General features: G+C 45.8%; 1 protein-coding gene across 1 annotated transcript in view; it reads left to right on the top strand.

Moving 5' to 3' along the window:
- Nucleotides 1-9,271, top strand: part of ABCC3 (ATP binding cassette subfamily C member 3) — a 142,281-nt gene extending 133,010 nt beyond the window's left edge. Inside the window, exons 28-31 of the mRNA XM_088482664.1 lie at nucleotides 1,020-1,178; nucleotides 2,914-3,080; nucleotides 3,841-4,035; nucleotides 8,852-9,271. Of these exons, the coding sequence (XP_088338790.1) occupies nucleotides 1,020-1,178; nucleotides 2,914-3,080; nucleotides 3,841-4,035; nucleotides 8,852-8,960 (630 nt within the window). The 3' untranslated portion in view covers nucleotides 8,961-9,271. The remainder of the gene's footprint in view (nucleotides 1-1,019; nucleotides 1,179-2,913; nucleotides 3,081-3,840; nucleotides 4,036-8,851) is intronic.
- Nucleotides 9,272-17,207: the final 7,936 nt, after the last annotated feature.

Here is a 17,207-nt window from a genome sequence, read left to right as displayed (position 1 = left end):
AGGATGCAAGCGGCCGCCCTGTTTCTGAGTGACCGCTTGCATCCTACGACCGCCTCTGAATGAGGCCCTATATGTGGATAGCTTAATGTCAGATTTCTCAATATATAAAAATATAATTCTGGAGAACAACTCGAACGTTCTATGGGTTACACCCTAATAAACAAATAGGAAACAGTCAGCTATATAAATTTGTATAGAAACACTCAAATGCACTGTATCATAAATTAATCATAAATTAATCATAAATTAATCGGATGGGTATACTCTCCATATGGCATGAGCCCTCAAAGGTAATCTGTGTTCTCTTCGTCGCAGGAGAGCGTCAGGAGAGTATACCCATCCATTTTATTTGTGATACAGCGCATTTGAGTGTTTCTATACATATTTATGTAGCAGTATAGAGTACAGCTATCCTATTACAAACATAGCATATCATAAACTAAAAAAGAAAGAGAAGACACAAGACAGGCACACAGCTGATACATTTTTTATTTTCACAATTCTTTTTCATTTCAATACACAGTTTCTGTCATTTAAAAATAATTGTTGTTTGTTTTTAAATATACGAGTATTGTTTAATAAAAGCACATTTTTAATTTTCCAATTCACAATTTCCAGACATGTTTTCTTGCATTTCCCGATTGAATCCTCTCTGTGATAGCACCCCCTGCTCTGAAACAATATTTTGAATTGATATATATATCTGTTAGATGCAGTGGTCAACAATAATGCTCAATGTATAAAGAATTTTCCTAGTGCGACAGACACTACTCTACTTCAGTGTAATAAACATCTTTAACTATGGCAAACAATGAAATCATTATGAATTGTATGTTAATGTGGAGGCTTACCCCTATATGCCTTATTTACACAATGGGTGATCAATAAATTCTAATAATGTTAGAGCTCACATACTAGCTAACTGGGTCTTGTTACAGGGAAATGACTGGAGGGTTAACTCTCATGGGCGAGGTTGACAGTTAAAAAGTCTCTAATGATTTGCTAAATGCATTTTGCAGGTTGGAATAGTTGGAAGGACGGGAGCTGGAAAATCGTCAATGACACTTTGTCTCTTTAGGATTTTGGAAGCAGCAGAGGGAATAATCAAAATTGATGGAATAAATATATCAGAGATTGGTCTGCATGACCTCAGGTCTATGCTCACTATAATCCCACAGGTGACTTTATCTATTTGTAAATGATCATATATAGACAATATATCCCATAGGAGAAGAAAGAAGCGACTACCATATATGCTGTGAATGCTTTTATTTCTATATTCCTATTGTTTGTTATATTGGAGGGTGGGGCAGTGGCATAAATAGGGTATTTGGAGCCCAGGGCAAATTTTAAAATGGAGTCCCCCACCCCCACCCTATGTGCACGTGCCAAAAAATGTGCAGGTCACAAGGGACGTGGTCACTTAAAAATGGGGCGTGTCAACATGACACACCCCTTTCTCATCACTCTGAACATTCCTTTCCATATGCAACTTTACCCCAGTAGTGCCCCTTATACAGTACCCCCAGTATGCAATGTCCCCAGTAGTGGTCCCTCTTATGCAGGCCCCTAGTAGTGCCCCTTATACAGTACCAACAGTAGTGGTCCCCCTTATGCAGCCCCCCCATTAGTTCCCCTTATAAAGTGCCCCCAGTAGTGGTCCCCTTTATGCAGTGCCCCTTATATAGTGCCCCCAGTAGTACTTCCCTTCCATGCCGTGCCCCCAGTAGTGGTACCCCCTATGCAGTGCCCTTTATATAGTGCCCCCAGTAGTAGCCTTCCCCCTATGCAGTGCCCCCAGTAGTGGTACCCCCTATGCAGTGCCCTTTATATAGTGCCCCCAGTAGTGGTCCAGGTCCTTCCAATGTAGTGCCCCCAGTAGTGGTCCCCCCAGTGCAGTGTCCCTAGTAGTAAGCCCTTTATATAATCCCCCATTAGAAGTCCTCCCCACAGTAATAGTCCTCAGTAGAGGTCCCCTCCCGATGCAGTGCCCCCAGTAGTAGTCCCCGCCCAGTTGTGCCCCCAGTAGAGGTCCTCCCTCCCGATGCAGTGCCCCCAGAAGTTGGCCCCCAGTAGAGGTCCCCCCTCCCGATGCAGTGCCCGCCAGTAGTAGTCCCCGCCCAGTTGTGCCCCCAGTAGAGGTCTCCCCTCCAGATGCAGTGCCCCCAGTAGTAGTAGTCTACAGTTTACCCAGGCCCGGGCTTCCAGAGGGGCCCGGTCTGGCGCCACCCCCCCTCACTTCCTCCCTCCCTCTGCTGCAGCGGGAGATTGCTTGCGGCTGCTAAGTAGCAGCCACAGCAATCTCCTATGCCTGAAGGGGGGAGCGATCACACTGATCGCGCCCCCCACTGGCTTTGCGCCGGGCTGAGGGGCTCACAGCGCCCCCGGCGCTTAGCGCCGCTGCAATAACTCTTTTTTTTTACAAGGGGGCGTGGCCACGCCTTCAGAAATTAGGCCACGCCCCCTCTTTACCGGGGCCCGGCGTGGCTCTCTATGCCCCTGATTAGTGCAGACAAATACAAATAAGGATCCACTTACACTAACAAATTGATGTATATACCTCAGCAACCTGAACACAATTTACGTGTACAGTGATCACTGTCCTCTTGAGAAACTCTCTGTAATATCATCAAACTGTAGTAAGTCTATCATCTTTTAGCACATTGTCTCAAACACTTCTAATATAAACAAGGTATAGGTGTAAATAAGAAGGCTTTTCACCAATCTGCATATTGTCTGATTGTTCAAAGCTGGATGGTAACATTTCCTGCTTTTCCCATTGTTTCATCACGTAGTATATCCGGTTAATCTTGTGTTCAGTTAGTTTTAAGAAGCATATTTTTTTTTTTATAAGAAAACATTTATAGTATTGTGTATATCTTGTAAAACTGTTTGCGTGCTTCCTCCTCATAGGACCCAGTACTTTTTTCAGGGACACTGAGAATGAACCTTGATCCATTTGAAAAATACTCAGATGATGAGATATGGAAAGCGCTTGAGTTATCAAACTTGAAGAAGTTTGTGTCCAGTCAGCCTACTAAGCTGGACTATGAATGCTCAGAGGGTGGAGAAAATTTAAGGTATGAATATGACAGGACATATAGTGCCCCCAGTAGTACTTCCCTGGGAGGTCATCAATTTTGGTGCTTAAAGGTGCCCACACACATAGCAACATTTTACACGATTTGGCCGATTTCGACGAATCGTGACGACGAATCGGGTAAAAAAAGTACAAATCGTGAGTTTATACTCACGAGCACGATGCCGATGCGTGTTCCCGCTCGTCGTATATCGCATCTTCTGATCTGCCGTGCTGTAGGGCAGATTAGCCAATCTGGGATACAATGCATTGGCTGCAAGATAGATCTTTAGTCAGATTGGACATTTTTAACTCCAAATCGTGATCACGACGGCAAGGGAGCTCCCGTGAAAGTTCATGAGGAAATTGGCTATAAAATCGTATCATGAGGACATCGGTATGTGTGTGGGCACCTTTAGCTGTGATTAAAAAGTCCCATACCTCGGTCTATCTTGGAATCAATGCAGTGATATATTCTGAGGCAAAGTATTTTATAATGAATTATCTAAATACAAGCAGATAAATTCAAAAAGTAACTAATTACTCCTACATGTAAAACAATCATAAAGAAGAATGCAGACATTAATCTGTCTCATCACATTCCCCAAAAGTGTAACAATGATATAATATACTTATGCACCTTACTAAGTAAATGCATCTATTCATAATATACTGAGCAAGTCTACTAGCAAATATACTAAGCAAATCTCCTATCATCACTTAATACAATTCTTAGAAAATATATGCTTTTTATGTCCTAGCGTTGGTCAGCGACAACTTGTGTGCTTGTCCCGGGCTCTTCTTCGCAAAACTCGCATCCTCGTACTTGACGAAGCCACAGCTGCCATAGATTTAGAAACCGATGATCTCATACAGATGACCATCCGAACACAGTTTGAGGACTGTACAGTGCTTACCATTGCACATCGGCTCAACACCATCATGGATTATACCAGGTATGTATATCATGTATATGTGGTTCTTAGTAATAAAAAATACATTTGTCACATGGTCTCTACATGGTCGGCGGCTTGCATCACCTGCTTTCATCACATCCTGGGTGGCTTTGCCCCACAATCTTCTCTGAATTACAGAAGAAATACTCTATACCACAGTCCTGTTTCTATCAGTATCTCCAGATCTGTCACTTTATTACTTCATCCCTTTCTTCTCTAGAGTCTTTACGAAACTCCACGGCCATGAAACGTCTTTGTATCTATAGGCCCCCGGACAAGGGTATCATATCTCAAATTTACCATTCTATCTTAGTCCAGGATACCCCACTCCTAGAGACTCATGAGCGCTGTTGGGAGTCAGACTTAGGTATCTCTCTAGGGGAAGATACATGGGAGGCAATTCGTCTTAATATATCGATATGTTCGATTAGCGTTTCTATTAGGGAAAACTCTTATAAGGTATACACTCACTGGTATTTTGATCCAGAGCATCTTCACCAAATATACCCTAACTCCTCCAACCTCTGTTGGAGACAATGTTGACAAATCGGTTCTTTTTTCCATGTCTGGAGGACTTGTCCACAATCTGCCCCTTTTTGGTCTTTGGTCCAATCTACTATATCATCATTGGTCTCCCTTGATACACCCCGTACCTCTGCCTTGTTGCTTCTGTGTGTCCCGGCCTGCCAACTATCCAAACATGAGAATAAATTGGCCCTACACATCTCTTGTGCCACTAAATATCAAATTGCTAGATCTTGGAAGCAACCACTCCCCCTTACTCGTCAACAGCTTCTCAACCGCATCTGGTTTGTGGCCAATATGGAATATATGAGTCTCCAAAACAACATGGGAGACAAGTTTCATTCAATCTGGTCTCCTTGGTACAGAACACAGGGTGGGACCCCTCCTGGCCTTTCCTAATTACCTGCTTTCTAATCTCATTTCTTCCTCCCTCTGTCCCTTGCTCTCTTTCCCTCATTTCTATAGCTTCCTTTCACTTCTTCTCTCTCCCCCAGCTCGCTCTCCCTTTCCCTACCCATTTTCTTTATATTCTCTTTTTTTTTTATCCTTTTCCTCCCATTCTCAACTATTTCCCCCCAATGGGACTTTAGTGGACAATTCTCCATAATCTATATACTACTACATATTGTTTTATTGTAGTAACTCCTCCCTAGTTTTCTCTCACATCCTCCTCTTATGAGTACTCATCTACATCCCCATTCGCCCCCCTTTTTTTAAAAAATATTTTGATTTAATTTTATTCTGGTAAAAATTATTAATGTTAGTAAATTGTTTTGTGTTTTGTTATTAGTTATCTATGTTATCTATATTTGTATGTATATTATTTACTTTTTATTTTGCCCGTTAATCTTTCTCGGGGATTGATTTTGTATAGTTTTTCGTCTATCTGTTATTGATTTCCCAATACAATTATATGACTGGAAAAAGAAAGTGAACCGCCAGGTCTCATGCGACCCCGCTAGCGTCGGGTGTACGAAAACTCGTCCACTGCTGACTACAACGGACAATATATCATTTGTGTACCAGCAATATGTCTGTGAATTACGTTTTTCACAGGACATATCACATCGGCTGAGTAACACTTGCTGCAGACGCCGACGGGAAGGGGGGGCGCGACAACCCCTGGCCAGATGGCAGTGGTTGTTCAGTATGTATGAACTAGCATCATCTGCATATATATCTTTCAGGTGTGTACCCAGATTAAGTCTCAATGCGATACAACTAGGACGCATCAGGAGACTGTGCTGATTAATTTGATATGCGACACTTGTATATCTCTGTGCAACTGTGGGCCTGATTCAGAGCCGGACGCTCTTTCAGAGCGCTCGCTCTGAATCAGTGCCCGCCTATTGTATTTTTAGAGAGGCCTCCTGTCCACTCGCATAGCTGTGGGTGACCACCCACAGCTAGTGCGAGCGGCCAGGATGATGGTTGTGGACCATCAAGACCATCGTGACCATCGGACTTGCGACGAGACCCTTGTGGTAGGGTCTCGTTGCTACAAGTCCCAGTGGACTTCTTGCTCATACAGAGCAAGAAGTTCACCCACTGACATCACTTGTGATGTCAGTGGGGCCAGCCCTGGACGGTAGCCGTTCCCGGACGGTAACCTCTGTGTGCTCCCATGGGAACGCCTCCGTCTGGGCAGCCACGCCCCCGGCCCGCCCACCAAAGGGAGCGTGCTGTCACTCAACATCGACAGCACGCCCCCTTTGTAGCGAGACCCGGAGCAACGGCTTGCCCGTCGCTATCCGGGTCTCGCGCATGCGCACGACGGAGCCGCCTCCGTCGTGCGCATGCGCACTGGGCCAACATCGACCCGCTTGCGAGCACTCAACGCTTGCGAGTGGGTCTCAACCAGGCCCTGTGTCTGTAAACGGAAGTTGGTGCGAACTTGATGGACCTAGGCTGCATTGTAGCACTTCGTAACTTCATATGCTGATTCTGAGACTCAGGTGCACACAGATATACAAGTATTGCATATCAAATTAACCAGCACAGTCTCCTGGTGGGTCCTAGTACATCACATTGCGACTTAGATACATTTTCAGCAAAAAAGATGCCCGGTGCTAGCAGAGTCGCATGGAACCTGGCGCTACGAGAGAGGCTGTTTGGCGCGACTGCAGCAAAGATGTACGAGGACACATATGTAGTCCTAGATGTACAGATGTGTCCACAAATATCTTACCTCCGTGTGCTACAAGTCGCGTTAAACATAAAATGTGAGTGCCGTGCAACTCCGTAGCATTGAGCGTCTTTTTGTGCGACAGTTTACCTTCAAATGCATTTTATTCGCAAAGTGATGTGACTAGGACGCACAAGCAGCTTCTGCTGATTAGAATGATATGTGGCATGACTATATTCTGTGGTCACCCACAGCTATGCAAGCGGCCAGGAGGCCGTTCAAAAAAAAAAATAGCCCGGCCCTGATTCAGAGTGAGCGCTCTGAATCAGGGCATCTGTGCCGCCCCCCAGTGGCTGGCGTTCCTAGGCAGCCGCCTAAAGCTGCCTAATTGTAGCACCGGCCCTGGTTAAACATAGTGCATGAGCACCGTAGACTCGGTAGTGCCAATCCTCTTTTCGTGCAACTTTTTAACTTTTAATTGCGTTTTAGTTGCAAAGAGATGAGAATAGGACGCACACGCAGCTTCTGCTGATTAAATTGATATGCGGAATTCCTATATTCTGTGTGCGCCTGCGGTTATATCTGCATGCAAAATGCTACGTTAGTGTGCCCCTGATTTAAAGGGTTATTATAAAACACTGTAATGTTATTCTCTCTCCCTGCTTCCTCCAGTTAATATACTGTAGCTATATTCCCTCAAATACCACATTATATACTGACATTTGGACATCTTTTGTAAGAGACCCCAAACTTTGAATGCCATAATCTTAGTACTTGGCCAGATATCACCACTCACAAAGTGAGTGACAGGTAGTCAGCGTTGGGGATTGTAACGGAGGGGTGGTTAGAAAAACGCAGGCGCGTCAAGACTGTTTAAACGCAGTTTCATGGGTGTGCATATATTAGCCATTGCAATCTCCTTCACAGCATGAGAGCTCTCTGCGTGTTAGGAGAGCTGCAGTGTTTGCGGCTGGTCAGACTACATGCTGCATGACTACACAATGCATCAATGGTTCCAATGTTTATGCTGTTGCACGTCATCGGACGGCTATGAGCAAGCAGCAGTGGGTGTCCCTATGCTCGGCTATATTAGCAACTGCCATCCGTGAGAGAATGCAGTTCCAATTGCATTAGCATAAATCTGGGAATCAGGCCCTTAGACACTCGTTATGAGAATTTAGTGCATATTGTTAGTTTGTGTTTTTACTTTCCTTTCGCACTTTGTATTTACCTTAAAGCAGGGGTGGGGAACCTTTTTTCTTGATATATATAACATTATTTGCGGACCCGGTGCAAGCCACGCCCCCTCGGAGGAGTTGTAAGGGTAGCGGTGTGACCCTTTGGAGCGTCCTCAGGACGCTCCAGACGGCACTGCTGCATAGATTTTGGCTGCAATGTGAAATTCCAGGCACCCTGCTGGCCAGATGAGGCTAGCAGAAAAAGCTCAGAAGGCCAGACCAAATGATTGCGCGGGCCTTATACGGAATCGGTATGATTTACCGCCGGTCCCATGCCTGGCGGTTCAAATCCCGACAGCGGCAGCCCGACAAGGATTAAAATCCTGATCGTCCCCAGGTAAGTATTCACTAACTTATTCTACCCCCTAACCCTCCCTTAGGGATGCCTAACCCTATCCTAGCCCCCTAGTGCCTAACCCTAATCCCCCCCTCTAAGTGTCTAAACCTAACCCCCCCCTTCCCCACCGCCTAAATCTAAGTCCCCCGGGGGGTGCCTAACCCTAAGTCCCCCCCAGGGGTGCCTAACCCTAACCCTCCCTCCCCCTAGCCTAACCCTAACCTCTCGGGGGGTGCCTAGCCCTAAGTCCCCACCCCCGGGAACCCAAACCCTCCCCCCCCCCGCAGCTATCCGCGCTCGGCGCCCGGCGTCCCTTCGATCTGGATACCAGGCGCCGGACTCCCGGCGTTGGTAAAATGACAGGCGTCTAGATTTAGACGCCTGCCATTTAACCCTCGCTGGGATTAAGCAGTCGGGAAGCCGACTGTCGGGCTTACGTCCGCCAGCTTCCCGATTGCATACCCCTTATACGGTCCCCGTGCCTGAGGTTCCCGATGCCTGCCTTAAAGGATCCTTCAAGTAACTATGTAAAAGTGATTTATCTATGTAATGTTTTGTTATCTATTACTCCATTCTTTTCCTCTGTTTTAGAGTTCTTGTTCTTGACAAAGGACAAATAGCTGAATTTGATACACCAAGCAATCTCATAGCATCAAGAGGAATATTTTATGGAATGGCAAAGGATGCCGGATTAGCTTAATATGATGTTCTTATATATATTTTATTATGTTACAGACTGCCTTAAGTACAACTCACAATGTACAGAAAATCTAAAAGTATGTTTTTTTTGTAACACATTGTACATTCCAATTGTATTGCAAGCTTTAAGCTATAAATATTTTGTATGGAGTGTGTATTTTTTATTTACAGAAAACACTTTTTTTACAATTATTTTGTATTTTGATCAGTGCAAATTTGCAAATCTATGTTTATTTAAATGTGGTACAAAATACTGTACTCCTTCAGATCCATTTACAAAAGGCCAAATAAATTATTTTCACCTTTTTTTTACCTTTTGTTGTCTTCCATTTATTTGACTGTGTAACTGCAAAATAAGACATTATCATTTTTTTAATTTCTGTGACACAGTAAGAGCAAGGTCAAATAAGGTATAATGCTGTTATTACATCTTCATTGTCAACATGTACCTCAAAGAAAAATTAACTGGACATTAATACATACCTATGTACTACTGAGCTACGTAATATGTTTTAGGTTAATAACAATGGTTGAAGCAGTCAGGTATGCAACAGAATACTATACTGGCACATCTCTGAGAACTCTCTTGCACTTACTCCTACTAACCACTTGTTGTTTACTTGTAAAGATTAATGCTGAAGCCAAGGTGATACAGGTACCTAGATCTTTTGCATTTTGGCCTCCGGGAAAATGGTTGCCACTTGTATGGCTCAGTTAGTAATAGGGGCACACTGAAAGTGGAAGTTAATTCACCTCAAACTGATGTTATGGCAAGACTCTATTAACGTCCTGGCTTTCCCTCAGCAGAATGAACCTGGAGTTCTACTAATATGCAGGCCTGGTGACAGGGGGGGACTAGGGGCACAGCCGTACCGGGCCCCGAGACTCTAGGGGCCCCGGAGGGCCCCATCACTGCATGGTCCATCATATAGGTGGCATTGACAGCAGTATTGTAATGAGTCAGACTGATTCTTTACAGTACACTGCTGCGTGACACTGATGCGGGCTGTAGCAAAGAAGGAGGAGGTGATCCGACCCCCCTCTTCCCCTGTTGTCTCCTCCCCCCTCTCACCTTCTTCTTCTCTCTGACACTCACTGTAGTTGCCGGGGGCCTGATGTCACACTCTAGTGCTAACAGTATTTCTCTCTCTCTCTTTCTCCCTCTCTCTCGTCCCAGTAAGCCCTTCCAACCCAAATAACAACTTTTATACCCTCCAACAGAGGCCTTGAGGGGGGGGCATAAAAAAATGTGCATACCGGGCCCCGAGATTTCTGTTGCCAGCCCTGCTAATATGCCACAGCCAGATACTATACTGATAGAGACAGATTTCTGTATACTTGTTGTTATTCTCTCTTCGGCTAATTGAATTCCCCCCTATGTGTCTATCATTTGTGTGCCTGTATGTTGCATCTGTGTGTCCCAAGTGTGGCTGGCTGTGTGTTCCATCAATGTCTATCTGTGTGCCCATACTGTATTTTTGTCTCTCTAGCTGTGTGTGTCTGTGTCCCCCCTATGTGTGTGACATGGGAGAGCTGGGTGACGCAGAGACATCACCTGATATGCTTTTAGTACTCTTCAGTCAAATACAAAATACACATCGAGTGCTATAACTTTATTTTTGTCATTTTGTATATTTTTAACTAGTTTTAAAAAGCATCTAAAATTACGGCTAAATGTATTCAAACCTATCAAAAAATACATACAACTTTGGGAATTAGGTGACCCAGCCATTTAGTTATGTTTGCCATAGTTCAACTTTGCCACTGGTTAATACAAAGGGGCATAACCAATTACCCGCGGGACTTCTCCCGCGAGTAATTGAGGCTTGAAAGTCCCACGGCGCGGGGTTAAGCTATTCAATAAAATAGCTTTTTCCCCACACCGTTAAATCGGCTCTCGAGCGCGGGAACACACTGTTTCCTCCTCTCGCACAAGGCCGATTAGGGCGGCTTCACGCAGATTTTACCTCGCACCTACATGCGGTGCAAGGTAAAGCCCGACAGCGGGGACTCGGGGACACCCGCGCGTGCAATCCCCGCTAATTGTATTCCAACCAGCGCGATAATTAGCCACGGGGCACACAACATTAACTGACAGACACCAAAGGAGGTAGTCCATTAAAGGAAAACCAAATATTCAGTTATAAACTATGAAGGAAAAAAGAAATTTCCGAGTGTTACCCTGCATTGAACTCTATCAATGTTACCCTTCATTGCACTCTGTGTCACCCTACAGTACAATCCACTCTATTAGTGTTACCCTGCTTTCCACTCTAGCAATGTTATCCTGCATTCCGCTCTCAGTGTTACCCTGCATTCCATTCTATCAGTGTTACCCTGCATTCCGTTCTATCAGTGTTACCCTGCATTTCATTCTATCAGTGTTACCCTGCATATCATTCTATCATTGTTACCCTATGCATTCCATTCTATCAGTGTTACCCTGCATTCCACTTTATCAGTTACCCTGCATTCCATTCTGTGTTACCCTGCACGGCACTCTATCAGTGTTGCCCTGCATTTCACTCTGTTACCCTGCATTCCACACTCTGTTACCCTGCATTGCACTCTATCAGTGTTACCCTGCATTGCACTCTATCAGTGTTACCCTGCATTCCACTCTGTCATCCAGTTGGGGTGCGCTCTGCACTCGTGCATGGTGAGTGCCATAATTTCCTTCCATCTAATGTCCCCTTAAGCCTGATTTAAATAGATTAAAGTTATAGCTCTTAAAAAATGGAACTCAATACAGGGTCGGAGCCTACACGATCTCCACCACTTAAATTGTGAACATGCACTGTATCTACACTGCCTGTACGTCTGTTACCACCTACATGTACACTTACAAAGCTACAAAGTGCACGGACACCAGATTTAAAATATCCTCTGTATCTTAAAATGTTGACCATCCTTCTAATGCCCTCTCTTCCTTTACAGAAAAATATAAATTCCAGTAGCATAAACCACGCAATCTTGCTCAAACACCTTGCAAAGCATTAAGTTGATACAATACTTATAGTAGCCGCCATACACAGAGCAAGTTTTAAGATGCTTCTTTTATTCATTTCTGATTATGTTGTCACTGATATTTCTTTATTCTTGTTCTAAGAATTAAATATCCTACCAAAGAAGGTGCTAGAACTGAGTACCACTGAGTACCATCAGAACAAAGCACTGAGCACAGCATTTACTACATTAAACCTAAAATACATCATTATATTCATAATGCAAACAATGTTAATACTAGGGGTGAGCGGGTTCGGATTTCTGAAATCCGAACCCCCCCGAGCCCCCCCGATCCGAGGCCGATCCGAGTCAGGCTCGACTTTTCCCGCCTGACTCGGATCTGAAATCGAGGCAAAACGTCATCATCCCGCCTTCCGGGTCTCACGGGTTTTGGATTCTATATAAGGTACCCGCGTCGGCGCCATTTTCCCACTCGGCTGTGGACAGTGAAGAGGGAGGGTGGGAGTTAGGGCTGGTTGGGCTGTGTAGTGTAGTGCAGTGTAGTGTTGTGCTGCACTGTGCTGCTGTTGTCCATAGGGGCTGTATCCACTCCTCCAAAGTCCATAGGGGCTGGCTGTGTTGTGCTGCTGTTGTCCATAGGGGCTGTGTCCACTCCTCCAAAGTCCATAGGGGCTGGCTGTGTTGTGCTGTGCTGCTGTTGTCGATAGGGGCTGTCCACTCCTCCAAAGTTCATAGGGGCTGGCTGGACTGTGTTGTGCAGTCAGTTGTCCATAGGGGCTGTGTCCACTCCAAAGTTCTGTGCAGTGTCCCAGTCCTAAAGGGGTGCTGTAGTGTTGTCCAGGGGGTGCTCTGTCCTTCAGGGGTGCTCCCCCCAAGTGCAAAAAAAATAAATATTTTTTATGTGTTTGTGAATTGTGTGCGCAGTAGCCGCACGTGCATCAACAAAGTAGCGCCAAGCGTGCGCCTGTGTCATAAGTAAAGGGCTGGCTGGCTTGACCGTTAAAGGGTGCTGTAACCCCCAAAGTGCACTCCAAACAAAATAAAAAAATATTTTCTGTGTTTGTGAATTGTGTGCACTGTGGCTGCACGTGCATCAACAAAGGAGCAGTGCCAAGCGTGCGCCTGTGTCCCATAAGTAAAGGGCCGGCTGGCTTGTCCGTTAAAGGGTGCTGTAACCCCCAAAGTGCACTCCAAACAAAATAAAAAAATATTTTCTGTGTTTGTGAATTGTGTGCACTGTGGCTGCACGTGCATCTACAAAGGAGCAGCGCCAAGCGTGCGCCTGTGCCCCATAAGTAAAGGGCCGGCTGGCTTGTCCGTTAAAGGGTGCTGTAACCCCCAAAGTGCGCTCCACAAAAAATAAAAAATTCTCCTTTTTTTCTGTCTTTGTGAATTGTGTGGGCTTGTAGCTGCACCTGCATCCTCAAAGCAGCAGCGCCAAGCGTGCGTCTGTCTGTTAAAGGGTGGTGTAACCCCCAAAGTGCACTCCAACAAAAATTAAACATTTTCTTCTGTGTTTGTGAATTGTCTGCACTGTACGTGCATCCTCAAAGCAGCAGCGACAAGGGTGCATCTGTCTGTTAAAGGGTGGTGTAACCCTCAAAGTGTGCTCCACAAAAAATAAAAAATTCTTTTTTTTTCTGTCTTTGTGAATTGTGTGCACTGTGGCTGCACGTGCATCAACAAAGGAACAGCGCCAAGCATGCGCCTGTGTCCCATAAGTAAAGAGCCGGCTGGCTCATTTCTTAAAGGGTGGTGTAACCCACAAAGTGCACTAGTCTCCAACAAAAATAAAAAATTATTTTCTGTGTTTGTGCGCGCCTTAGCCGCACGTTTATATCAATATAACATAAATGGAGGACCAAACTTTCTCCGATAAAAATAAAATAGGGAAAGATCAAGAACCACTTCCTCCTAGTGCTGAAGCTGCTGCCACTAGTCATGACACAGACGATAACATGCCATCAACGTCGTCTGCCAAGGCCGATGCCCAATGTCATAGTAGAGGGCACATACAATCCCAAATGACAAATTTCAGGAAAATGACCTTAAAAAAAACATTTAAATCATCTGAGGAGAAACGTAAACTTGTCAATATGCCATTTACGACACGGAGTGGCAAGGAACCGCTAAGGTTTTTCCCTATGTTCGTGACTAGTGGTTCAGCTTCACATGACGATGGAAGCCCTCCTTCCGCTAAAAAAATCAAACGAGTTAAGCTGGCAAAAGCACAGCGAAGAACTGTGCGTTCTAAGAAGATATAGCAATTCCCCAAGGAGAGTCCAAGTATGGTGGCGGTTGCGATGCCTGACCTTTCCAGCACTGGACAGGAAGAGGTGGCTCTTTCCACCATTTGCACGCCCCCTGCAAGTGCTGAAAGGAGCACCCACAGTCCACTTGCTGATATGCAAATTGAAGATGTCACTGTTGAAGTACAACAGGATGAGGATACTGGTGTAGCTGGCGCTGAGGAGGAAGTTGGCGAGGAGGATTCTGATGGCGATGCGGTTTGTTTAAATCAGGCTCCGGGGGAGACAGTTGTTGTCCGTGGGATGAAAAAGCCCATCACAGTCATGCCTGGGCAGAAGACCAAACATTCCACCTCTTTGGTCTGGCAATATTTCTATCCAAATCCGGACAACAACTGTCTTGCCATATGTACCATATGTAAAGGTGAAATAAGTAGGGGTAGGGACGTTAACCACCTAGGAACATCCTCCCTTATACGGCACCTGCAGCGCGTTCATAAAAAGTTACTGTCAAGTTCAGAAACTTTGGCTAAGACTGTAAGCAGTCCAGGGACACCTAAATCCCGTTGTCCTGTTGTATCCTAGCACTTGCAAACCACACCGTCAATTCCCTCCTCGTCAATTTCCTCCTTAGTCAGGATCAGAAGTAGTCCTGCAGGCCATGTCACTGGCATGACTGACTCTCCTATCCGGGATTCCTCCGGAGGATCCTGCATTGCTACGCCTACTGCTGCTGCTGTTGCTGCTGCTGGGAGTCGTTCATCATCCCAGAGAGGAAGTAGGAACACCACTACTTTTACTAAACAATTGACCCTCCAACAGTCCTTAGCGAGGAAGATGAAGTACGACAGCAGTCATCCTGAAGCAAAACGTATAACTGAGGCCTTGACTGCTATGTTGGTGTTAGACGTGCGTCCGGTATCCGCCATTAGTGCAGTGGGATTTAGACAATTGATGGAGGTAGTGTGTCCCCGGTTCCAAATCCCATCTAGATTCCACTTCACTAGGCAGGCGATATCGAGACTGTACAGAAACGTCAGAAAAAGTGTCCTCAGTGTCAGTGGACAAGTGGAACAGGGCAAACTAAGGACTATATGACTGTGACAGCCCACTGGGTAGATGTATCACCTTACACAGCAACAACAGCAGCGTCACCAGTAGCAGCATCTCAGAAACGCCAGCTCATTCCAAGGCAGGCTACGCTGTGTATCACTGGTTTCAGTAAGAGGTACACTGCCGACAACCTCTTAGAGAAACTGAGGGAAATCATCGCCCAGTGGCTTACCCCACTTAGACTCTCCTGGGGATTTGTGATATCTGACAACGCCACCAATATTGTGCGGGCATTACATCTGGGCAAATTCCAGCACGTCCCATGTTTTGCTCACACAATAAACTTGGTGGTGCAGAATTTTCTGAAAAGCGACAGGGGCGTGCAGGAGACGCTTTGGGTGGCCCGAAAAATTTCTGCCCACTTTCGCCATTCAGCGACTGCGTACCGAAGACTGGAGCGCCAGCAAACACTCTTGAACCTGCCCCGCCATCACCTGAAGCAAGAGGTTGTGACGCGGTGGAACTCAACCCTCTATATGCTTCAGAGGATGGAAGAGCAGCAAAAGGCCATTCAAGCCTATACATCCACCTATAACATAGGCAAAGGAGGGGGTATGCACCTGACTCAAGCGCAGTGGAGAATGATTTCCGTGTTGTGCAAGGTTCTCCAGCCCTTCAAACTTGCCACATGTGAAGTCAGTTCAGACACTGCCAGCTTGATTCAGGTCATTCCCCTCATCAGGCTTTTGCAGAAGCAGCTGGAGAAAGTGAAGGAGGAGCTAAGATGGAGCGATTCTGCTCGGCATGTGGGACTTGTGAATGAAGCCCTTCATTCGCTTTGCCAGGATTCCAGGGTGGTCAATCTGTTGAAATCAGACCACTACATTTTGGCCACCGTGCTCGATCCTAGGTTTAAAGCCTATGTGGTGTCTCTGTTTCCGTCCGACACAAGCCTGCAGAGGTGCAAAGACCTGCTGGTGAAAACACCGTCAGCTGAAGCGGAACATGACACGTCAACAGCTCCTTCTTCATTTTCTCCCGCAACTGGGGCTGCCAGAAAAAAACTTAGGTATCCTAAGCAACCCGCTGGCGGTGATGCAGAGCAGGCAGGACCAAGTTTGGACATCTGGTCCGGACTGAAGGACCTCCCAACAATTTCTGACATGTCTAGAGTCACTGCATATGATACTGTCACTATTGACAGAATGGTGGAGGATTACATCTGTGACAGCATCCAAGTAGGCATGTCAGACAGTCCGTACCTGTACTGGCAGGAAAAAGAGGCAATTTGGAGGCCCCTGTACAAACTGGCTCTATTTTACCAGAGTTGCCCCCCTCCAGTGTGTACTCCGAAAGAGTGTTTAGTGCAGCCGGGAACCTTGTCAGCGAAAGGTGTAGGAGGTTGCTTCCACAAAATGTGGAGAAGATGATGTTCATAAAAATGAATTATCAACTCTTCCAGGGAGACCATCCTCCAGAACGTACAGAGGGACCTGTGGTGGTGGATTCCAGCGGGGACGAATTGTGAGGATGAGGATGTACACAACACTGAAGAGGGTGAGGAATTGGTGGATGAGGAGGATGACGACATCTTGCCTCCATAGAGCCAGTTTGTGCAGGGACAGATTAATTGCCAGCTTGTTTTGTGGGGACCCAAACAAACCAATCAGTTCAGCCACAGTTCTGTGGCAGACCCTGGTGCTGAAATGATTGGTTTGCTAAAGTGTGCATGTCCTGTTTATACAACATAAGGGTGGTTAAGAGGGCCCAGGACAATTCCATCTTGCACCTCTTTTTTTTCTTTGCATTATGTACTGTTTGGGGCCTAGTTTTTCAAACTGCCATCCTGTCTGCCACTGCAGTGTCACTCCTAGATGGGCCACATGTGTGTACCGCCCACTCGTGTCGCTTAGCATAGTCATCCAGCTACATCGGTGCAACCTTTTGGACATAAAAACACTATTGTGGGGTGTGAGGTG

Source organism: Taudactylus pleione, unplaced genomic scaffold (genome assembly GCF_031769625.1).
Source record: "Taudactylus pleione unplaced genomic scaffold, aTauple2 ptg000290l, whole genome shotgun sequence".
Classification (NCBI taxonomy): Eukaryota; Metazoa; Chordata; class Amphibia; order Anura; family Myobatrachidae; genus Taudactylus; species Taudactylus pleione.
This window is presented reverse-complemented; position numbering and strand designations above follow the sequence as displayed.